The sequence below is a fragment of the Saprolegnia diclina genome (genome assembly GCF_000281045.1).
Source record: "Saprolegnia diclina VS20 unplaced genomic scaffold supercont1.43, whole genome shotgun sequence".
Taxonomy (NCBI): domain Eukaryota; phylum Oomycota; class Saprolegniomycetes; order Saprolegniales; family Saprolegniaceae; genus Saprolegnia; species Saprolegnia diclina.
The window spans coordinates 46424-65664 of NW_008246110.1; the positions used below are offsets into that span (position 1 = coordinate 46424).

The window sequence follows — 19241 nt, forward strand, 5'->3', positions numbered from 1 at the left end:
TTTATGGTGCAAGAAGGCGAAATACCACACTCGGATATCGAGGAGTTCAACAAAAGATAAGTCCATTGGGCTATTTCGCGAGACGACATAACTTTCTTCGTATTAGACTTAGAACGATTTAATATCTAAACCTCGTTGTTAGAAAGCATTTCAAGGTTCACCATTGGAGGCGCTTCAACTCGAGCGAGAACGATGCAGCTAGTAGGGTTAGGGACGGTGTGGTGTGGCTGAGCTTGTGGCTGCTCACTTTGCAATGATTACCCGCGACAGGGCTTCTCCTCCAACACGCATCATCCACACGGCTTCAAAATGAGAGCTAAAGAAACCTTCTTCTTGACTCATGAAGCCTTTACTCGAGAAGTACTGCGCGTCCATACCGTGGCGGCCTCTGTGGTGGCGTCCGGTGGTGCAAGCCCTGAAGCAATTTCGACATTTATGCTTTCACCAGCAATATGTGTCTAGCCTGCTTGATCTCTCGAGCACCAAGCAGTCCCATATGAGCATGCCTGCCGTGAGCTGCGCCGTGGTGCGGCTGTCAGGCCGACACCATACTAACGCCTATCGATTGGTCGAAATCCAGTTAATTTTTTCCAATCACCATCGCGGGATCTTTCAGTGCAATCTGGGAGGGCGACCAGGAACGATGGCGTCGTCCTTTGTCCTCAAGGAGAAGATCGCCGATGTCTACTTGGACCGCGCCCATGAACCCGAGATCGTCGTCTACCACCCGGTGCTTATGCTCATCCTCCTGGACGCTGCCTCATGCGCTTCCTGCAGGCGCGCGAGTCCCTCATCATCGTCGCGACTGCGTCGCTGCACGAGGTCGACCTGCGCACGGGCTGCGTCCTCGGCGCCATTCCGTTCGACAGCTGCCTTCTACATGACAAGCCCCACGTCTTTGACGACGTCGTGCCCGCGGGCCAGCACCACGTCATTGCCTCGCTCTCTCGGTACAACCTCTACGCCCATCATGCTGCTGGAGCTGCGCCGTAGCTACCTCGTGGTCTGGGACCTCCGCGAGATGACACTGTGCTGCGTCACAGAGGTGCTCAAGTCATCCACGAAGAGCCCGATCGTCGTGACGGCCGCAACGACACTCGCGGGCACAGTCTTCTACGGCCACGAAGGCAGCCAGAGCATCAAGGTGGCTTCGCCTCTCTACACCCGAGTACTCAGATAGGTAACTACATAGGTGACGACTGTCGAAGGACTCTGTAGCGGCGAAGCCTGTCAAAAGATCCCCCGGAAAGCTGCGTCGCGTGGCAGCGTCCTCTGCGCGCTGGCCTTTCATGCGCGCCATCAGCTTCTCGCCTCGGGGGGCACCGACGGTACGCGGCGCCGATTGCGATAGCCCACTATCGCACGAGCAACTAGGCATCGTGCACGTGTGGCGCGCCGGCAGCTCGGTCCACGGCGCTACCGACGACGAGTGGTCGAAGGACGAGCACAGCAAAGCCAACGGCGACGACGTAACCTGCGCCAGAAGGCAGCCATTTCGATCATTGCACTTATCACTGTGCGTAGGTTAGCCCACACGCTCTGCTCGCCACCTTCTCGACCAAGACGTCGCCCGTGCAAGCGCTTGCGTTCGATGGCCAAGGACTCTTGGCAGCTGCCTACCTCGCAGGCCAACTCGATATCTTTGACGTGCTGCGACGTGAGCCACGCGCGGTCGCCTCCCCGTACTGTCCACATTTTCTCTTCATTTTGGCAATCGTACGGCTGCGTAGAACTACGGCTGTGCCGACCGGTCTCTCGCTCTGCAGTCGCCACAGCATTCATTTCAGCGCAAGCTTGAACACGCTGGTGCTCGTGCTACTGGGGGCATCGCAAGACGTCGTGCTGCATCGCATGCACTTTGGTGACAGCATCGACTCGACGTTTGGCGTGGCGTTCGACGTCAATGCGCTCGTTGCGGCGGTCGTTCCGTGCGACATGCAGCTCGCACTCTACACGTCGTCGCCGACGGCGCGGTCGCTTGCGCTGCTCGAAGGCGCGGACGACGACATTGCGCTGTCGAACGTCGTCATGCCTCCGACGCGCACGTGGTCGATGCAGCCGCAGTTTTCGTTTCTCCAGTATTGCAGTCCCGACGACGTGCCCCGGCGCCTTCTCCACATTTCAACGGTGCCAATGACCTTGCTTTCTTTGATAGTTAGAGATATGACTGGTAGAGCGACGCTCTCAAGTTTGCCTTGAGCGCCATGGACCTCCAAACGAACGAAAAGACGGAGCTTTGTCCACTGCTCGCGACGTTTGAGGGACTGCCGCTGCAGCCGCTGCGACTCACCGTATCCCGCGACGGCGGCACGTCCGCTGTCTTTCTCTCGTCGTCGCAAGCCACTGTCATGACGCTCATCGATGTCAGCGCGCCGACGGCGGCCCCGACATACGAGGTCCGCGACGTGTGTTTCACACCAACACACTTGGTGTCGCTCATGCCGTCCGGACGAAGCGTCCGCGTCCACGGCAACTGGAAGGCCAAGGAGCCCGACGGTCTGCTGCTCAACCTTCCGACAACTGCCGCGCGGCTCTTCCCCACGCGCTGGGCCATGCCCAACTCGTATACATTGGCGCACCACCCAAACGCCTCATCTATGCTATGCTAGGGAGGCTTGCAAAGTTCTTTTCGTTGTCCAAGACGCACTCGGTCGCGAGTGTTTGCGTCTGAGGTTTGGTCGCCATTTGCACCTTGCCCAGTGGAGCCTTATATGCGGTAAATAGCGAGCACACGGTGGCATTTACGCTCGACTCGGCTTGCTTTTGGAGTGCCGAGAAGCACGAACCCATTCTTGAAGTCCAGAACGAGCCCGAGAAGGCGACGCACTTGGTACTTTGCCGTCCGCCGCCACCAACGTACCCACACTGTAGATTGCTGTGCGGACGTCCAAGCGTCTCGTCGTCCTCGATGGGTCGCTGCAAGTGATGGCGACCTTTGCGCCGCACCGTACGCAGCTGCAAGAGACGCCCACAAGCATGCTCTGGATCGGCGATGCGCTTGCCTTTGCAACCATCGGCGCCACTTTGCGCTATTGGCATCCCGCGTCGCCCCGTACGACCCACGCGCTGTGCAGCGTACCCGTGACGCCTTCTGGATCCCACGTGCGTCTCGCGGCGTTCTTGCCCGACCGCGTCGTGTACATGGTGCTTCAGGACGATGCAAAGTCGGCCACCGTGCGTCCTGACACCTTGACCACATAGATGACGACGCTCTGTCTTAGATGTACACGCGCCCGTTTGCGCCGCTCGAGGTGCTCGTGTGCACCCACAGGGACAGAGAGAACGTGCAGCGGTACATTGCGCGTCTCCTCGAGTACGGCCCGCCCCTCGTGCAAGTGAGCTGGAAGACGCTGTCGACTTTGAACAACCCGACGCTGAGCTTGCGTCTTCTCCACGACGGCAAGAAGGCAAAGGCCGGTGCCATGTACCGCGAAACGTCCCACATTGCTGCGAATACCATCGCGGGCATCTTCCTGGCTGCCCACCGCTGGCGCGACGCAGCGACCTATCTCGTTTCGGACGACCCCGCTCTCTACGTACACTGCATCTGTTACGTCAGTTGATAAATCGGTGATATTTTCTATAGGAATATGCGCTCAACCCACAAGGCGCCGAGGCGCAGCTGCCCCCGAAGCTCTCCCACGTCGCGGCGGCGCTAACGCGCATGGCGGCGACGCTGCAGTCGATGGGGCAGTTCGAGCTCGCGGCTCAGTGCCTCGACATGGCTGGCAACGACGCAGCGCTACTGAGCCTCGTATGTGCCATCTCGTTTGTTGAAAAGCTTTGACATGCGTTGTAGGGTCTCAAGTGCGGCTCGGCCGACGTCGTTGAAGCCATTCTGCGCGGGCTCAAGACAGCTCACCCGCCGGTGGTCGCCGCCGTCACCGCGTATGATGCCGCCCAGATACCCAAACACGTCAAGATGGACGTGTTCCGCCTCCTGTGCACCGAGCACTTGGTGTTGGAGCGCCGGAGTCGGCTCTTGGCGTCGCTGAGTGGTCTACGCCGGGTGCGGCTGCCACCTATCAAGATCCCGTTGCTGGCGGCGCCCGACGGATGGAAGTACTTTACGTGGAAGCGCCTCGAGCCCGAGGACCCGGTCGACTGGCTCGGGTCGTCGACCCCGCACTTTTCGTCCCAAGAGTTTGTGAAAAAGTCGCTGCAGATTGACGTCAGCGACGGCTTTGGCGAGATGCGGTCGACGCCGATGGCGAGCGCGCCGTCGTTCGGCCCGTTCTTGGACGACGAGGACAGCGTGACGGCGTACTGGCGCTTTGAGGACGCAGCGACTCTCGGCCCAAGTCGCACGACGGACGCCACGCTCCTCGACACGTCGAAGCGCGAAAACCACTTGGTCGTATCGCCCGCCATTGTCTTGGACATCTCGACCGCGCCCGTCGACAAGGGCGAAGAGAGCAAGCTCCTCCCGGTACCGCCTTTCTCTTAGCGACTACGCTCACAATACGTGACGTAGGCGTACATGCTGCACTTTCCAGCCGTTGCGCCTCTCGACGGCAGTGGCTGGCACGCGTCATGCGCAGTGCGCAAGGGCGGAAGCATGGACTTTGGCACGAGCTTTGACGAAGATCCATACCGGCGCCACCTCACGCTCGAGTGCTGGGTGCGCTATTACGCCGAGGGGCCGATCGCAGGCAGTAGTACCTCGGTCCTCGCGGCACGAAGCCCCTTCTGGTCGATAAGTATGGAGAGCAGCGGGCGCCTCTGCGTGCAGATCCACGACCGCACGCTTCCAACGGACGGTACGTTGCTGCTCAACGGCAGCTGGCAGCATCTGGCGCTGGTGCTCGATATCGTCAGCGACGACAAGGCGTCCGTGCGCGTGCTGCTTGATGGCGCCAGCGTCTTGGCCAAGGAGATTGCTGTCAAGATGACTTCGCAGAGCGACAGCAGCAGCGCGCTGCAGCTCGGACCGCGCCTCGTAGGCTTTGACATGACGGAGATAAGACTGTGGGCAACGTCGCGCTCGGTGGAGCAGATCAACGACATGAAGGAAAATTACCTTGGCATCGCCGAGACCAAGAAGCGCATCAAGGTCGCCATCCACCAGGTGCGACATCAGTATATGGCTTCGAGACATGAACACTGTCTTGTAGCGCGACTGCCAGTGCGAAAAGTGCATTGGCCGCCGCCAGAACACGCCGTTGGCCAAGCTCGCGATGGTGCAGCCGCTCGCAGCAAGCCCCGCGAGCCGCGCGCGGCGCGTCATCAAGACGCCGCAGTCGCCCGTCGCGTCGCCCAAGCGCGAAGAGACGCGGCTCAACTAAGATCTCTGCTGCACACTAGTATATTCATCACGGACGCAATACATGTTGGCTTGCACTAATCGTCGTCGGGGACCTCGGGGTTGGGCGCGTCGAGCGCCGGCGACTCGTAGTTGCTGTAGAGACCGTATTGGTACACGAGGTGGGGGATGCTGGGGCGAAAGCGGCGGAGGCGGCAACCGAGGAGACGCTGGATCATGGCTTCGTTCTCCGCTACATTGCAAGCATTTAGAGTTGCCTCTACATGTAGGTGCGCGTGGCGTACCGATGGTCGTGAGAAGGATCTTGCCGCCCGGTGCGAGGAGATGCGTCGCTGTCTCGGCGTACTTGGTCCACACGTGCTCGGTGATAAAGGGCGGGTCGATCACAACCATGTCGAAATGGCCTTGGAGGCCATCCTTCGTGAACGTCGTCGGCGCGTTATAGTCGTACTGAAGCACGCGCGGGAGGGCGTCGTCGTAGTCAAAAAGCGCGAGCTCGCTCGCTGGGCGCAGCTCCTCGACGGCGTAGTAGAGCGACGGCGTCGAGAGGAAGGCGACCGCCGCCGGGCGCTGCGCCACAATGTCGGCCGCGAGGACCTACCGCGCCGCGTGAGCCATGGGCAGGAAGCGCGTCATGAACCTCGATCGTCGACGGCGAGTACCAGTACTGGTTGAGCGCCTCCTTCTCCTTGTACGACCGGACAAACTTGCTGCTCATTTCGGCAAATCTTTGGAAATGGCCAATCCGCAATCGCCGCGACAAAAGTCAGCCACATGATTGGTTGAAATCAAACCCAACGTCCTTCAAGGCTCTAGCTCAAGCAGCTCGACAAAGCCTCTTCAGCAGACGTGCACTAACAATGTACGAGTTGATCATTGCTACTACATTGGCGATTCGACGCGGCCTGTTGGAGTCTACCAGTCCCTTCAGAGAGTTGGCTCGCACCGCAGAGGCAAGTAAAGATATGGCAAAAGACCCACAAGAACGGCCGCTTGTCGTAGATACAAAGGCTTGTTACTTCTATGGGTGGCCGGCCTCCGCTTGCGCAATACTAGTATACATGACCACCACCACATCCACCACACGACCACCACCAGTGCTCGTTGACCACGACAGTCGACTACGACGCACACTCGAGTGACGAGGTCGCAATAGCCATGTAGTGGTCAAGAGACAGTGGGGTACCTTGCATGCGTTTGATTATTACATCGACAGTGCTATCACGTGGCTACGCTTACGCAATGAGGTGCGAGAGACCGAGACCAATGGTCGAGCCGAGGACGAGACCAAAGTTGAGGAAGAAGCCCGTGAAGCTGCCCGCCACCGCCTTCTCGTGCGGCTCGACGCAGTCGTTGACAAAGATGATCGCGAGCGACCCGATGTAGCCGTTCGTGAAGCCGAGGTACAAGACAAAGAGGATCGAGAAGGCGTCGTGCGTGAAGTAGAGGCCCTTGACCGACACGAGGATGCAGGGAATCATGAGGAACCGAACTGCGACCATGCGCCAAATGTTGTCCTTGGTCAAGCCGCACCGGAACGAAATGAGGAAGCGGCCAATGCAGTCAAACACCGAGAAGAGCGTCAGTAGCAAGAGCGGCCACCACCCGGACGCTTGCAGCGCCGGAAAGTTGTAGCTCTTGAGCTCCGTCACGAGCGGCGGCCAGAGCGCGAGCGAGCACGTAAAGACGAGCGCGACTTGGATCTGGTTGTACACGCACTTGCGCAAGACGGTCCAGCGGTTCGGCGCCGGCGCTTCGACCGAGAGGAGCGTCTGGACGCCCGACTCGGCAAGCAGCGGCGATTGCTCGACGAGCGACTTGGTCGACAAGCAGCGCTTCGAGATGGGCAGCGAGAGCAAGGTAAAGTACGCAAGAATGCAGAGCGCGACCGTGACGGCGCCCGTGTAAAAGTACACGCCGCTCGAGAGTACGATCGCGTCCGCCGGAAAGATGACCTTGGTCAGGTCGCGGTACACGCTGCCGATGAGCGTGCTGAGGCCAATGCCAAACTGGAGGCTCTCCTGGGCGTACATCGGGTAGTGGTTGGCGAGCGAAATGACGCAGCTGTCGAGGAAGGCCGTGACAATGGCCGCAAACGCTGTCGCGCCAAGCACCGCCCACATGTTGGCGTTCTCGGTCGAGAGGAAATGGTACGACGCCGGCACAAAGACGAGCACGACAAGCTGGCCGGCAAACCCGCCAACGACGCGGCCCGTGATCCACGGCGACGAGCCAAACGAGACGAGGAGGCCGAGCATGAGCAAGTTGGTGTACATGAAGGTGCACGTGATGAGAAACTCAATGTTGAAGTCGGGGAAGAGATGGCTCCAGTAGTCGATGGGCTGCGTCAGCGCCGAGAACGGAAAGAGGTACCCAATGCCAATGAGCGAGAAGAGGACGTTGACGAGGAACCGCTCGCGCTTGGCGGCTGTCGGCATCGCAATGTGGATCTCGGTCATGCTGCTCGCGTCGGCGCCAATTCCAAAATGACAAGCTTCCACTTTGATGGCCTTCAATGCGACATGCCCCGGGATGATGCAACACTTTTTATTTAATAAAACTAAACCCTTCCGAGCCCATACAAACACGACGTTATGATGGTGGGAAATCGAAATAAATGGGGCCACCGATCGCGCCCCGGTGTACGTACGCAAGCTGAGCCGCGAATTTGCATGCGGCGGCCGCCACCACCAGCTGCGACCACCTGGCAGCTTCGATCCAAGGCGTGCATGATACTGCTCCCTCGACTGGACCGAGCACGCAACGTTCTACTGTTCGTGTCAAGCGTTCTCGCCTGGTAAGATGGCGAGATCACCAGACGAGAAACGGTCGGCAATGGATGACTGACGCCAGCCAAGCAACCCTGTGCGCTGCTTGGTGGCATACGTATACCCCACCACCGTGCAAGCAACTTGAAGCTCCGCTGCGGGCACATGGTGGGCTCAAGCATCGGCGCGCATCCACGTCGTTCTTCGAGGCGCCTCGGAGCCACTCACGCGACCATACTTGGCTCGGCAAACATGCAGATTCCGCGCCCAGTCCGTTGAAGCCAGGTGACAAGACGCCCCGACGGCTGGCACTGGGTGCGTGGCTGTGTGCTCGTGTCGCCCGTTCCAGCCACTCGTTGCGTCATGACGCACAACGAACCGCCACGTGTGCCAGCGAAACGAAGCGACGGCCCTGCTGTGGGTCTGAGATGGCGAACGAGGACGCGCCGAGATGGCGGACGAGGTGATGTTGTTGGGATGCCATCTGCAAGACCACTTCAACAAGGGAACCCATGCCCTTTCTGGATACCGCACGTGCATTGGTCAAAAGCAGGTGGTATTTCACCCAATCAGGCGCGGCGGAAGATCGCATTTTCGCAGCGATGGCGACTCGAAGCGACCTCGACGAGATGGAAGCCGACGCGCTGCCGTCGGCGTTGGCCGCGATGGCCGAGTGCGTCAAGTACACGAGCGGCCTCGCTGCGTTCTACGAAGCGTCATTCGACGGTGCCAAGGCTGTCCACGCAAGCCAGACGAAGGAGGGCGTCGCCAGCCTCCAGGAAGCGCTAGCGCTTGTCACATCCAACCTCACCAACATGTCGTCCACGCTCACGGCCTACATGGATTGTCAGGTTGGTCACCAATATGCTATGTTCGCTCATCATTACCGTTGAACTGCGCAGTGCGATGAGCTCGACCGTGTCCACATCAAGGTCGACGCGCTCAAGCTGGTGAAATGCGCGTCGCATAGCGCCATTGGACTCATGGTCGAGTGTAGAGGCTTGCAGAAGCCAAGGCGGCGACACAGCGTCCTGTCATCGAGGCCACAAGGGCCCAGCACCGTGCCAAGACACGGGCAACACCACCACCTTCTTCGAGTCAACATGTGGCAGGTGGTGCATGCTTTGCGCCGTGACACGTACAAGCGTGCTATCGTAGGCTCCGATCGATCGCCCGAAACACAGCTGCCATACCAGTATGGGTCGATTCAAGCGGGATTACAAGCCATCAAGATCGCCGCTCAATCACAAGTCCACGCCGGTACACTCTTGCTACTCCTGCAACAATGAACGCGATCGCTTTTGGATGGCAGAACGCGACCAGCTCAAGCTGCGCACGCTTCCATGCCAAGCCAACGACATCGAACACATAGCGACTGATACAACGACAGACCCCGTTGTTGACGCGGATACGCTCAAGAGCACTTCTTTGTCTGCACTCCGCCTCTCAGCTCTTCAAAAGGCCTTCGGACCCGAGGCAACGGCGACGCACTCTTAACAAACCATCCACACGGTTCTTGCAGTTATACTTCGTCATGGGCCTTAGCAGGTAGTATCGTGGTAGACGCCTGGCAGCTAATCGGCACAGAGGCATCGTCGTTGCTTGCGTGGATCGCTGCAGGGCGTGAGCGTGGACAGCAGCATGCGCAGGCTGACGTGGTCGCGCGCTGCCGGTCGGGTTGGCGGCAGTAGTAGCACGTCAGGAGGCGGCAGAGGGCCACAAACGGGCAGGTGACGACGACAGCAATGAGCGCGCCCACGTAGATGAGCAGCAGCTGGGCGTAGCTCTGGATCGGGACGCGGTCGGTCGATGGCATGGCACGCGTTGGCGTTTCACAGCAACCGGATGCGTATTTCACACGCCTTTTCACACTTATTTTTCACGTGTTCATGTCGACTATCTTTCACACTTGTTTCTTCTCCCTTGTGAATTGCACGGCATCGGAAATAGGGAGGCGTGGGTTTCACGCGTGGGAAACCCTGTTTCCCACGGCCTTCGATAAAGTTGTTCTTTCCTCGAAGATGATGCAAGCGCCGCCGCTGCTGCCGCCGGTCCTCACGCGGCTCATGCGCTTCACGGAAGGTGACTTGGTCAAGACGCCGTTCGGCGATGGGACCTTCCAGCGCAAGCTCACGTACGCTTCATGCGGCCGTCCGCGTCTCCATACCTTTTGGCAATAGACAAGCGCCAGGCCGCCACGTTTACGTCGTTGCGCTCAAACGCGGTGGCATCTTGTACTCGCAGGTACGACACACGATACGCCGACGCATGCGTATGCTGTCACCTAGACGTGCTGGATGATGCCACGCCTGCCGACGCTGTCGGGCAACGAGATGCCCCATGGCGTCCACATCGAGACGCGCTCGTCCGGCGCCCGCGGAAGCATTCTGCAGTACCGGTACGACACGTGCATAGCTGCTCATCACTTTAAACGGTTTTGCAGCGTCGCCGAGAAGAGCTACGACGTGGCTTTGGAGGACGGAACGACCGCGACGTTTGCCGTACCTCGCCCGGACGACCGCGCTGGCCTCACCACACTTGCAATTCGTAGGCTGCGGACCTGCGCTTGGCGTGCCGAACGCGGTGCCAAACGCAGTTTGGCCTCGGCACCGTCGTCGCCTATCGGTAACTTCGTTCCTGTGCGATACGCCGTATACAACGGTGCTTGGTAGCGCGGCCAGCGACAGCTACGTCGTCCAGCTCGATGCGAACGCGACCGCCTACATTCAAGTCGTCTTCTTCAGCTTGCTTCGACTTGCATGCTGATGCCGAACATGCGTAGGCGGCGGACGTGGCGGCGCTCGACTTGCGCTTGCTCGAGAAGATCCCCAAGCCGTTCAGCGCCGCCCAAGTCGTCGCCGAGTTCAACGGTCGTGTGTCGCAAGAGCAGGCCGAGGCCATCAGCGCTGCTGGGGAGAACGCCTACTTGACGCTGCGCGCGTACTGCGAGAAGAACGCCGGCGCGCTCACGTCGATTTCGACGACGTTTACGTACGGCCGCGAGTACTCGGAGGCGCTGGCGTCGTGCGTCAACCCCGAGATCCAAGACGCTGCCGGTCGTGTCCGAGCGGCCGGCGAGCGCGAGCTGGAGAAGCTCACAAAGCTCACCGAGTTGGTCAAGCACCGCATCGACGACCAGATGACGAGCAACGCCGAGCTCGCCGCTGTGCGTTCGTGCCTCCTTGGCATCTTTAGCTAACGTAGTGTAGCTCACGGAACACTCGAAGAAGATTCTCCAAGGCATTGGCAACAGCATCGAGATGCGCCGAGTCGCCGACGAGCTCAACAGGCAGCTCCAAGCAAGCGCCTCGGTGCGTCTCTTGTTCGATGACATGCGCAAATGAGCGACGCTAGAGCGACGACGGCCGCGCGCTCATCGAGCAATTCAAGGAACTGCTCCAGGCGCGCGTCGAGCAGCAGCGGCGGCGCCTCGAGCTCCTCGAGCCCACCACGCTGCTCGACAACCTCCAAGGCACCCTGTCGCCACGCGGCCTCCAAGTACACTCGTCCCTGTAGGCGTTGGACCTATGTTGACTGTAGACCAAAGCGGCAGCCTTTGTCCAGCACGTTTCGGGGAGCATGGCGACATTGGACCCGCTCGAGCTGCTCGCGCAAGTCGAAGAGCTCTTACCCAACGTGTCGAGAAGGGCAGCAGGTCTCTTGGAGGACGGCGAGGACCTCCTCGTGCGGCTTCAAAGCAGCAAGCAGGGCCAGAAGCTGCTCGAGAAGGCCAAGGAGCTCGCGCACGTCTCGGACGACCCGGATGCGATCCGCGACAAGGTCACGCAAGCCGTCGCCAACGTGCGCGTCGACGTACTGTGACACGCTCTTCGTTGGGCGTTTGCTTAAAACATTGAAAGTAGGATCTCGCCAAGTGGGGGCGCAACCTCGCGGTGGACAAGGCCGCGCGGCAAGCGTTCGTCGACCAGGTCAAGGACCACTGCTTGGACTTTCTCATGTCGGTGCTGCCGACGATCGAAGTGCCGCCCATCGTGTACGTCCATGACGCCAAGAGAGCTCGCTGCTGACGTCTGCGAATGTACTAGCGGCACGAAGGACGAGATCGACTACTCGATCTCCGTCCTCGACCTCTCCAACTTTCACGTGCCAAAGGAGAAGGTTGTCGTCAAGCTCGGCACGGCCGCCGACGACGAAGTACGCGACAGAGGATATGCAATAGGATCTTAGCGGGCGCGTCGTAGGTGCTGACGATGCGCGCGTCGAGCATCTCTTCACTGATTCCGGGCCTGCAATGGACGTTTGCCCAAAAGTATTTTCCGTATCTCAATGGCGGTGGCGCGGCCGACGCGTCCGTCAACGGCGGGTGCATCTCGCTCGGCTTTCGGGTTGAATTTTGCATTTATCAGCGTTTTTGAGATTGGTTTGCTCAAAACCATGTTGTAGGCAGAGAAAGTGCTCTCGAAAGAGACGGGCGAGTACGAACCGACGTTGGCTGTCTCGTCGATTGAGATTGAGATCAAAGAAGAGCTCAAACTCACGGTGCAAGGCAGCTGGTTCTCGGCCGTCTACAACGTGCTCGCGACGCTTTTCAAGGAGCTCATTCGCGATTACATTGCGTCGACGCTCGAAGCGAGCCTCATTGAGCACGTCGTGACGCTCGTGAGTGCGCTCAACAAGCACATCAAGGGCTACTGGCCGCTGCTGCTCCAAGTGCTGCACGTGACGGTCGACCAACTTCCGGTGGCGAGTGCGTGGCGCGGCGCCAAGCCGCTGCCGCCGCCGCTGCCGCATGAAGACGACATTGAGTTTGGCCTGACCAACGTCCCGCTGGTTCTCACCAAGCGTATGTACGCGCCGGACTGCACTTATTCCAACGGCGGTTGTAGGCATACGAACCCGCATGGCTACGGTCACCGGCGTCACGGTCCCACCCACCGCGTCGACAACAGACCGCGACGCGCTATTGAGTGTACCTTTGCACTCGACGCTCGTCGGCATCAACGGCCTCTCGTGTGCCAAACTCACGGCGAGCGAAGTCAAGACGCTGCTGACGACGCTGCCGGCGCCAGTCGTCCTGCGATTTGCCTCTCCGTCGCCAGACGACGCCTTTGCCCAAGTGGCACCGCGCCGCAAGCTCCGGACGTACGACGTCGAGTTTGGTCCAGGGTCCTTTGGCCTCAAGCTGCGCGCACGGCCGCTGGTACGTTGCCGGATGCATTCTGCGTCTTATGCCTGACGTAGGCGCCGCTCGGTGTCATTGTCGCGGGTTTCATTCCGGACCGCACCAAGGACGAGACCAAGGCCATGGGTGCGGGCGAGCTCAGCGGCCAGATTCGCCCGGGCAACCTGTTGCTCAAGGCCAATGGCTGGGACTGCCGCGACAAGGAGTTCAGCGAGGTGCACAGGAGCCCTCATGCAAGAAATGTCATAGTGCGTGTTGTAGGTCATGGAGCATCTCAAGACGCTGCCGCGGCCCGTGACGTTATCGTTCTCGACCAGTCCCGACGGCATCGTGACGCTCACCGAGTGGCCGCCGCTCCTCGAGCTCGACAGTCGCGGCGATCATGTGATCGTGTCGGGGTTCACGCGGCTGCCGTCCATGGCACGCAACTCCAAGCAAGTCGCGGAGGGCGACACGCTCGTCTCGATCAACGGCAAGGCGGTCGCCAAGCTTCCGTACGACCGCATCATGACGCTTCTGAAAGAGGCGATGGACGCGCCGCCCTTTGACGTGGTGTTCGGCAAGAAGAGCGAGAAGAAGACGACGAGTGTGCACTTTGCCCATGGGCCCATGGGCATTCTCTTTGGCTCGGACCGGGTACGCCCACTATCTGAATACCTCTGGTGCTAAGCGATACATAGGACGGCAGTGTGTTTGTGAAAAAGTTCATTCCGGGGCTTGGGCCCGCAGAGCGGAGCGGACTCGTTCACAAAGGGTTTGTGCTGCTTCAAGTGGGCGGCAAGACGGTGTCCGACGTCGACCACGCGCAGTCGCTCTTGGCGAGTGCGACGCCACCCTACTCGCTCACCGTGCGCGACCTCGAGATGGAAGCCAGCATTGCGCAATTGTACTAACACTGCTATGAGAGCTACTATACAATGAGTGACGGGACTCGGTCGAGGTTAGGGTATGCCGGTTCGCCGATAGCGTCTGCGGGTGTTGCATCCGTCTTGCCGCAATGTTACTGCAGCGACAAGCGATCTTGATCGTGGAGGATACAGTCCACTCCGCACTCGCTGCCAGGATCAGACTACTAGGGCCTTCGTGGTCTCGCATGGTGTCCGACCACGCTCGCTGGTTGCACAATCGACTACCTCCACTATCAGTGTCCAGCTTCAGTGTACTTGTAGCCATTCTGTACGTCCAAAGGTTGCGAGGCGAGTACACGGTACGCCGAGGTGTCGCCCTGTCGAGTTTCTGCAGAGCGTGGAACGCAGCGAGCGACGGCGATGACGCCAACCGCAGTATGGGATCATTACACCGCGTCCAGTTTCTCAGCGTCGGTCGCGCTTATATAACGCACGCCTTGCCCGACAACAGTGTCGACGCATTCCCGGATGATCCAGAGCCCAACACGGTTTCAGTAGCATCGAATGATCAGCGACCTACACTACAAGTGGCGCGACTGCCAGAGAGCTGCCAGAGCTGTGTGCGAACGACCTACACTGGCCCGAGCTACCGCATTTATGGCGCTAGTACCCATGCATTTCATTACACCAGCGCACGCGAGCCGTACTGGCTGCTTGGCGCCAAATCCGCAAACCCACGTGGCGTATCTTGGTCGTGACATGCGTCGCCATCGCATACTGAATTCCATACAAAAGCATACACGCCATGCTATGGGACGCTTACCCCACGTCCGTGACGTTCATTCGACCCCTATAGGATCTATTGCGCACGTCCATGTTCGCTTCTGTTATTGGTGCTTTCTCGCCATGTACTCGTACGTGATTGGTTCTTGGGTCGGTGCGAACATATGATTTGTCGACGACCAAACGTACGGTCTCCAGGAGGTCCTGTGTCCCATACGCCAATTCAGCAAACACTTGACTTTTGTATGGCGACGTACGCGATTCGCTTCGAATGTCGAGAAATCGAACGTCTGCGACATGCCGCTCGTCGTGCGGTTGCGTCGATTTGAATGTTTGAATAAAAATACCTTGCTGTTTGTATGCTTTGTGGCACGACGACCAGAATGAAATGGCGCGGATGTGCTGGCAGGTTCCGCCGTGCCAGCTTGGCGCTGTCCGAGCTGGCAGAGACGCCACGTACCTATATTAGAACTGAGTCGCTCATTCTGCGATTCGCCTCCTGACGATGAAGCTATCGATTGCTACAGCGAGCCTCCTCGCGTCGGCCGCGCTTGCCGCCGAGTTCCGCTTCACCAACAAGTGCGACTACACGATCAACCTCCATGCTGGTGGCAGCGTCTTTGTGTGCGATATCCCGTCGGGCGAGACGCGCAACAACAACTGCGGTGCGACCTTGGGCTCGCACGGCCTGTTCAAGCACACGGCCGCCAACGATGTCAACCGTACGTCATTGCATCGTATGCTTGGTGGCTCATGAATGGATGTAGTGCTCGAGTACTCGCTCACCAACACGAATGGCTTCAACAACGTGTGGTACGACATCAGCAACATCCCGCCGGGCCCTGGCAACTGCAAGAGCTACGACGACTGCAAGGCCTTTACGGGCAAGAAGGGCTACAACGTGCCCATGAGCATCCATCCGGTGAACAACAACAACGGCAAAAACTGCCGCGACCTCGTCGTCACCAAGCCCGACTCGCCTGTCGCGTACCTCTTCCCGACCGACGACGGCAAGATGGCCGACTGCAAGATCGACGAAGTCTTTGACGTGACGTTCTGCCCCGGTGGCAACCCTGGCCCGGCGCCGTCGCCCAGCGTGCAGCCCACGCCTGCTCCCACCCAGGCCCCCACCCAGGCTCCTACCCAGGCTCCTACCAAGGCTCCTACCCAGGCTCCTACACAGGCTCCTACCCAGGCTCCTACACAGGCCCCTACACAGGCTCCCACTCAGGCTCCTACGCAAGCTCCTACGCAGGCCCCGACCCAGGCGCCGTCGCCCAGCTCGGATGGACCGACGTATGCTCCGTCGCCCAGCTCGGCCTCGCCCACGGAAGCGCCTGACGCCCCGACGGCGTCTCCCGATGCGCCGACGGCCAAGCCGGACGTCCAGCCCGATGTGATCCCGGACGGGCAGGTGGGTGCGTGGAAGCAGTGCGGCGGCAAGGGCTACTCTGGCTCGTCGACGTGTACGGACGGCTACACGTGCCAAGGCGTGAACGAGTGGTTCTCGCTCTGCCACCCGCTGCCGCCCAAGGAAGGCGAGCTCGCGACGTGGGCGCAATGCGGCGGGAAGGGCTACACCGGTATCACCAAGTGCCAGGCGCGCGACGAATGCTGGACCAAGGACGAGCACTTCTCGCAGTGCATCCCGTCGTCCACCAAGTCGACGTAACTTCAACAACATCCCAACGCTCAATATAGACATCAATTAACCCTATAAACTTCTAGTTCTAGTACTCGATGTCTCATCGTGTGCACATGATACAAGCTCCACGGAAGAGAAACGCACTGTCGGGGGCGGCTCGGCAAAAGCGCGCTGCTGATATAGCTGCATGCGATCTCCTCTCGGCTCGTCGCTCCATTCGCTCTTAACACAGCGCACCTCAAAGCTGGTTCACCGGGATAAGCGATCGGAAGCATAATCTGAGTTGCTGAGATCTGCGACGACGTGAGTAGCGCCCTCGACCACTTACACTGTACAGGAAGGTGCACTGTACTGGACAACGGTGGAGCTTGGGCGAATTTGCGCATGCTACTAGGAGCTGCTCGGCCGTTGTATCGAGATCGAGCGTCTGGCCAGTCGCCACAAGCTCGTTCCACGTCGACACCCAACGCCTGGTCGTGTCGCCTCGTTGGCCGCTCGTCCAAGCATGCACCGTCCTACACTGCAGCACGATCCGCGCAGTTCACAACCGCAGTCGACTCGTCCGCCATGTCCTCAACGAGTAGCAAAGGAAGGCGCTGTCGTCATTCCTCCGGCCTCGAAACGCCATCATAATCGAACGTGGTCTGGTGGGAACAGGACGTGATGGGTTGCCCCATCCTACTCTATCCTGCTCCTTGTCCTTCCCAGTCCCAAACGGCAAGGACGCGTGCTCGTGCTACCTGAGATGTCTTGTCCTCTTGGTTATCTTCGCCATCATCAGCTACCATCCATATCCACATCGTTCGATATGGAAGGCCGTGCTGAGATCTCGACGACCGACTTCCCAAGCTCTGCACAGCGCACGACACCCAATGATCGCTTCGATGCACACGCGTTCCGCGGTTCAAGCTGCTCTCGGTGCGTCCCAGTCGTCACGGGCGCAGAGTGGGACATGTGCGTTGGCGCCACCGCGCCACGTGGTGTTCCTATCACTGCGCCGACCGCCTTGCTACGGTGGCCACAATTCGAATTTCCAACTCGCTGACATGCTACGCCTCTCGACCATCGCGCTCGCCGCCGCCGCCGTCTCGGGCTTTGAGATGACGTTCACCAACAAGTGCTCGTACACGATCAACTTGAAGGCGGCGTTCGGCCGCTACGTCTGCGATATTGCGCCGGGCGCGGCCAACACGTGCACGCAGTACATTGGCGCCGGCCAGCAAGGCCTCTTCAAGCACACGGAGAAGGACGACGTCAACCTCGTCGAGTACTCGACCATCAACAGCAACGGCATGAACTTTGTGTGGTACGACGTGAGCAACATCCCGCCGATGCCGGGCAACTGCAACAGCTACCAGAACTGCAAGGACGTCACGGGCAAGAGCGGCTTCAACGTGCCCGTGTACGTGACGCCCACCACCAACGCGGGCCAGGGCTCATGCACCGAGCTCCGCGTCACCAAGGCCGACTCGGGTGACGCCTACTTGTTCCCGGCCGACAACACCAAGACGCACGCGTGCCCGATGGACACCAAGTTCTCGGTCACGTTCTGCCCCGAGGGCGGCAGCGGCGGCAACCCGAGCGCGAGCTTTCAAAAGTACGACAACACGGACTTCTGGGGCAACGACATTGGCCGGTTCCAGGTGTGGGGCGACGCCAACGCCAAGGCGAGTGCGTGCGCCAGCGGCTGCAAGGGCAACGACCAGTGCGTCGGCTTCTCGGTGAGCGGCGACTTTTGCTACATGAAGAACGCGATCGCCAACAAGTTTGGGAGCGGCGGCGTCATCGGCGGCATCATGAACGGCAACGGCAAGTGCGCGGCGACGCAGTGGAACACGGACTTTTACGGCAACGACATTGACCGCAAGCAGGTCTGGGGCAACGCCGGCGAGCGCTCGGGCCAGTGCTGCAACTATTGCAACGGCGTCGGCAACTGCGCCGCCTACACGGTCAACGGCGACTGGTGCTACCTCAAGTCGCAGGTCGGTTCTGCGTCGTGGAGCGGTAGCGCCTACTCGGGCCGCCGTGCATCGGCGTAATTTAACCTAAACACATGTTGACTGAATACACGTTCGTCGAGTGCGACACGCGACTAGGGCTAGGTAAAACCCGCGCTCTGCAACTGTAATCAACGACACCAGCTGCAAAAATGTATTTGTACAGACGGACAAGTTGTCGTCGTAGACATGCAAACAGTGCTAGTGGGTCGCGTCTTACTGGCTCTGCGGCCTAAAAGTTAGGCGCGGAGACGGCCGCCGGGGCAGTAGACGACGTTGAAGACTTCGTCGGGACGGCAGTCGGCGTTCTTGCCCGTGTCGCCAGGAAACAAGAACGCGTCCGGTGCGTCCGGGCGCGTCACGTACAGCTTGCGGCAGTTGCGGCCGTTGGCAAAACGCGTCGGAGTCACTTCGATGGGGACGTTGAAGCCCTTCTTGCCGCCCGTGTGCTGCTTGCAGTCGTTGTAGCTCGTGCAGTGGTCTGGCTACAACGCACATTGATACGATCGGAGAGGCGTGAAGAACCCTACCCCCGGCGGGATGTTGCTGATGTCATACCACACGCCGTAGTTATCGACCGAGTACTCGAACACTACGGACCATGAGATCGATGGGAGATGGAAGCAGATGCGTACGGTTGGCTTCGTCGGACTCCGTGTGCTTGAAGAGTCTCGAGGGGGAACCGGGACCGGCGTTGGTGCCGCAGCCGTCGTTGCGCGTTTTGCCCGGCGGGATATCGCAGTAGAAGGACCCGCCGGGGCCGCGGAGCTGGATGGTGTAGCTGCAGCGGTTGG

General features: G+C 59.7%; 9 protein-coding genes across 10 annotated transcripts; 5 read left to right on the forward strand and 4 right to left on the reverse strand.

Annotated features, from left to right (window-relative positions):
• Positions 1–643: 643 nt before the first annotated feature.
• Positions 644–5344, forward strand: SDRG_11610 (hypothetical protein; the record flags this gene model as incomplete). The annotated part of the gene is made up of 16 exons (XM_008617654.1): positions 644–730; positions 778–950; positions 994–1144; positions 1193–1328; positions 1375–1469; positions 1525–1682; positions 1731–2127; positions 2175–2563; positions 2610–2672; positions 2725–2830; positions 2872–3174; positions 3222–3536; positions 3587–3772; positions 3800–4429; positions 4475–5068; positions 5115–5344. 16 exons carry the CDS (start codon positions 644–646, stop codon positions 5283–5285), a joined length of 3954 nt encoding a protein of 1317 aa, XP_008615876.1. The 3' UTR covers positions 5286–5344.
• SDRG_11611 (hypothetical protein) lies at positions 5288–5987 on the reverse strand. Its single transcript, XM_008617655.1, has 3 exons — positions 5904–5987; positions 5548–5860; positions 5288–5495 (listed from the first exon to the last, which is right to left on the reverse strand). Exons 1-3 carry the CDS (start codon positions 5979–5981, stop codon positions 5341–5343), a joined length of 546 nt encoding a protein of 181 aa, XP_008615877.1. The 5' UTR covers positions 5982–5987; the 3' UTR covers positions 5288–5340.
• A 267-nt stretch (positions 5988–6254) lies between these two features.
• SDRG_11612 (hypothetical protein) lies at positions 6255–7738 on the reverse strand. The gene has a single exon (XM_008617656.1). It carries the CDS (start codon positions 7720–7722, stop codon positions 6499–6501), a length of 1224 nt encoding a protein of 407 aa, XP_008615878.1. The 5' UTR covers positions 7723–7738; the 3' UTR covers positions 6255–6498.
• Positions 7739–8593: 855 nt separating this feature from the next.
• On the forward strand, positions 8594–9558 carry SDRG_11613 (hypothetical protein). The gene is made up of 5 exons (XM_008617657.1): positions 8594–8882; positions 8934–8981; positions 9029–9143; positions 9190–9291; positions 9344–9558. The coding sequence occupies exons 1-5, from the start codon at positions 8634–8636 to the stop codon at positions 9526–9528; spliced, it is 699 nt and encodes a 232-aa protein (XP_008615879.1). The 5' UTR covers positions 8594–8633; the 3' UTR covers positions 9529–9558.
• A 14-nt stretch (positions 9559–9572) lies between these two features.
• On the reverse strand, positions 9573–9847 carry SDRG_11614 (hypothetical protein; the record flags this gene model as incomplete). The annotated part of the gene is made up of 2 exons (XM_008617658.1): positions 9573–9598; positions 9667–9847. The coding sequence occupies 2 exons, from the start codon at positions 9845–9847 to the stop codon at positions 9573–9575; spliced, it is 207 nt and encodes a 68-aa protein (XP_008615880.1).
• A 125-nt stretch (positions 9848–9972) lies between these two features.
• SDRG_11615 (hypothetical protein) lies at positions 9973–14104 on the forward strand. The gene is made up of 18 exons (XM_008617659.1): positions 9973–10165; positions 10212–10275; positions 10320–10429; positions 10475–10532; positions 10583–10656; positions 10704–10761; positions 10814–11197; positions 11241–11342; positions 11386–11529; positions 11572–11844; positions 11895–12025; positions 12078–12186; positions 12234–12377; positions 12436–12835; positions 12879–13192; positions 13234–13389; positions 13436–13810; positions 13855–14104. Exons 1-18 carry the CDS (start codon positions 10053–10055, stop codon positions 14065–14067), a joined length of 3222 nt encoding a protein of 1073 aa, XP_008615881.1. The 5' UTR covers positions 9973–10052; the 3' UTR covers positions 14068–14104.
• A 1125-nt stretch (positions 14105–15229) lies between these two features.
• Positions 15230–16546, forward strand: SDRG_11616. 2 transcript variants are annotated; one of them, XM_008617661.1, is made up of 3 exons: positions 15230–15527; positions 15573–16000; positions 16037–16546. In XM_008617661.1, exons 1-3 carry the CDS (start codon positions 15311–15313, stop codon positions 16475–16477), a joined length of 1086 nt encoding a protein of 361 aa, XP_008615883.1. In that variant the 5' UTR covers positions 15230–15310; the 3' UTR covers positions 16478–16546. The 2 variants fall into 2 exon arrangements, with proteins under 2 accessions (XP_008615883.1, XP_008615882.1); XM_008617660.1 differs by having other exon boundaries at positions 15573–16477.
• Positions 16547–17432: 886 nt separating this feature from the next.
• Positions 17433–18600, forward strand: SDRG_11617 (hypothetical protein). The gene has a single exon (XM_008617662.1). The coding sequence runs from the start codon at positions 17497–17499 to the stop codon at positions 18487–18489; it is 993 nt and encodes a 330-aa protein (XP_008615884.1). The 5' UTR covers positions 17433–17496; the 3' UTR covers positions 18490–18600.
• Positions 18601–18686: 86 nt separating this feature from the next.
• Positions 18687–19050, reverse strand: SDRG_11618 (hypothetical protein; the record flags this gene model as incomplete). Its single annotated transcript, XM_008617663.1, has 2 exons — positions 18687–18932; positions 19033–19050. The coding sequence occupies 2 exons, from the start codon at positions 19048–19050 to the stop codon at positions 18687–18689; spliced, it is 264 nt and encodes an 87-aa protein (XP_008615885.1).
• Between the last annotated feature and the right edge of the window lie 191 nt (positions 19051–19241).

Excerpts from the sequence above, each read along its gene's own strand:
- SDRG_11611 (XM_008617655.1), bottom strand. The coding sequence starts at position 5,981 with ATGAGCAGCAAGTTTGTCCGGTCGTACAAGGAGAAGGAGGCGCTCAAC. Across the intron at positions 5,861-5,903 it reads ACTCGCCGTCGACGATCGAG|GTCCTCGCGGCCGACATTGT; the intron begins GTTCATGACGCG and ends GCGGCGCGGTAG. Across the intron at positions 5,496-5,547 it reads GATCCTTCTCACGACCATCG|CGGAGAACGAAGCCATGATC; the intron begins GTACGCCACGCG and ends CTTGCAATGTAG.
- SDRG_11612 (XM_008617656.1), bottom strand. The coding sequence starts at position 7,722 with ATGACCGAGATCCACATTGCGATGCCGACAGCCGCCAAGCGCGAGCGG.
- SDRG_11613 (XM_008617657.1), top strand. The coding sequence starts at position 8,634 with ATGGCGACTCGAAGCGACCTCGACGAGATGGAAGCCGACGCGCTGCCG. Across the intron at positions 8,982-9,028 it reads AGGTCGACGCGCTCAAGCTG|AGGCTTGCAGAAGCCAAGGC; the intron begins GTGAAATGCGCG and ends GGTCGAGTGTAG. Across the intron at positions 9,144-9,189 it reads TTCGAGTCAACATGTGGCAG|GCTCCGATCGATCGCCCGAA; the intron begins GTGGTGCATGCT and ends GTGCTATCGTAG.
- SDRG_11615 (XM_008617659.1), top strand. The coding sequence starts at position 10,053 with ATGATGCAAGCGCCGCCGCTGCTGCCGCCGGTCCTCACGCGGCTCATG. Across the intron at positions 10,276-10,319 it reads GTGGCATCTTGTACTCGCAG|ACGTGCTGGATGATGCCACG; the intron begins GTACGACACACG and ends GCTGTCACCTAG. Across the intron at positions 12,836-12,878 it reads CCCGCTGGTTCTCACCAAGC|GCATACGAACCCGCATGGCT; the intron begins GTATGTACGCGC and ends CGGCGGTTGTAG.
- SDRG_11616 (XM_008617660.1), top strand. The coding sequence starts at position 15,311 with ATGAAGCTATCGATTGCTACAGCGAGCCTCCTCGCGTCGGCCGCGCTT. Across the intron at positions 15,528-15,572 it reads GGCCGCCAACGATGTCAACC|TGCTCGAGTACTCGCTCACC; the intron begins GTACGTCATTGC and ends GAATGGATGTAG.
- SDRG_11617 (XM_008617662.1), top strand. The coding sequence starts at position 17,497 with ATGCTACGCCTCTCGACCATCGCGCTCGCCGCCGCCGCCGTCTCGGGC.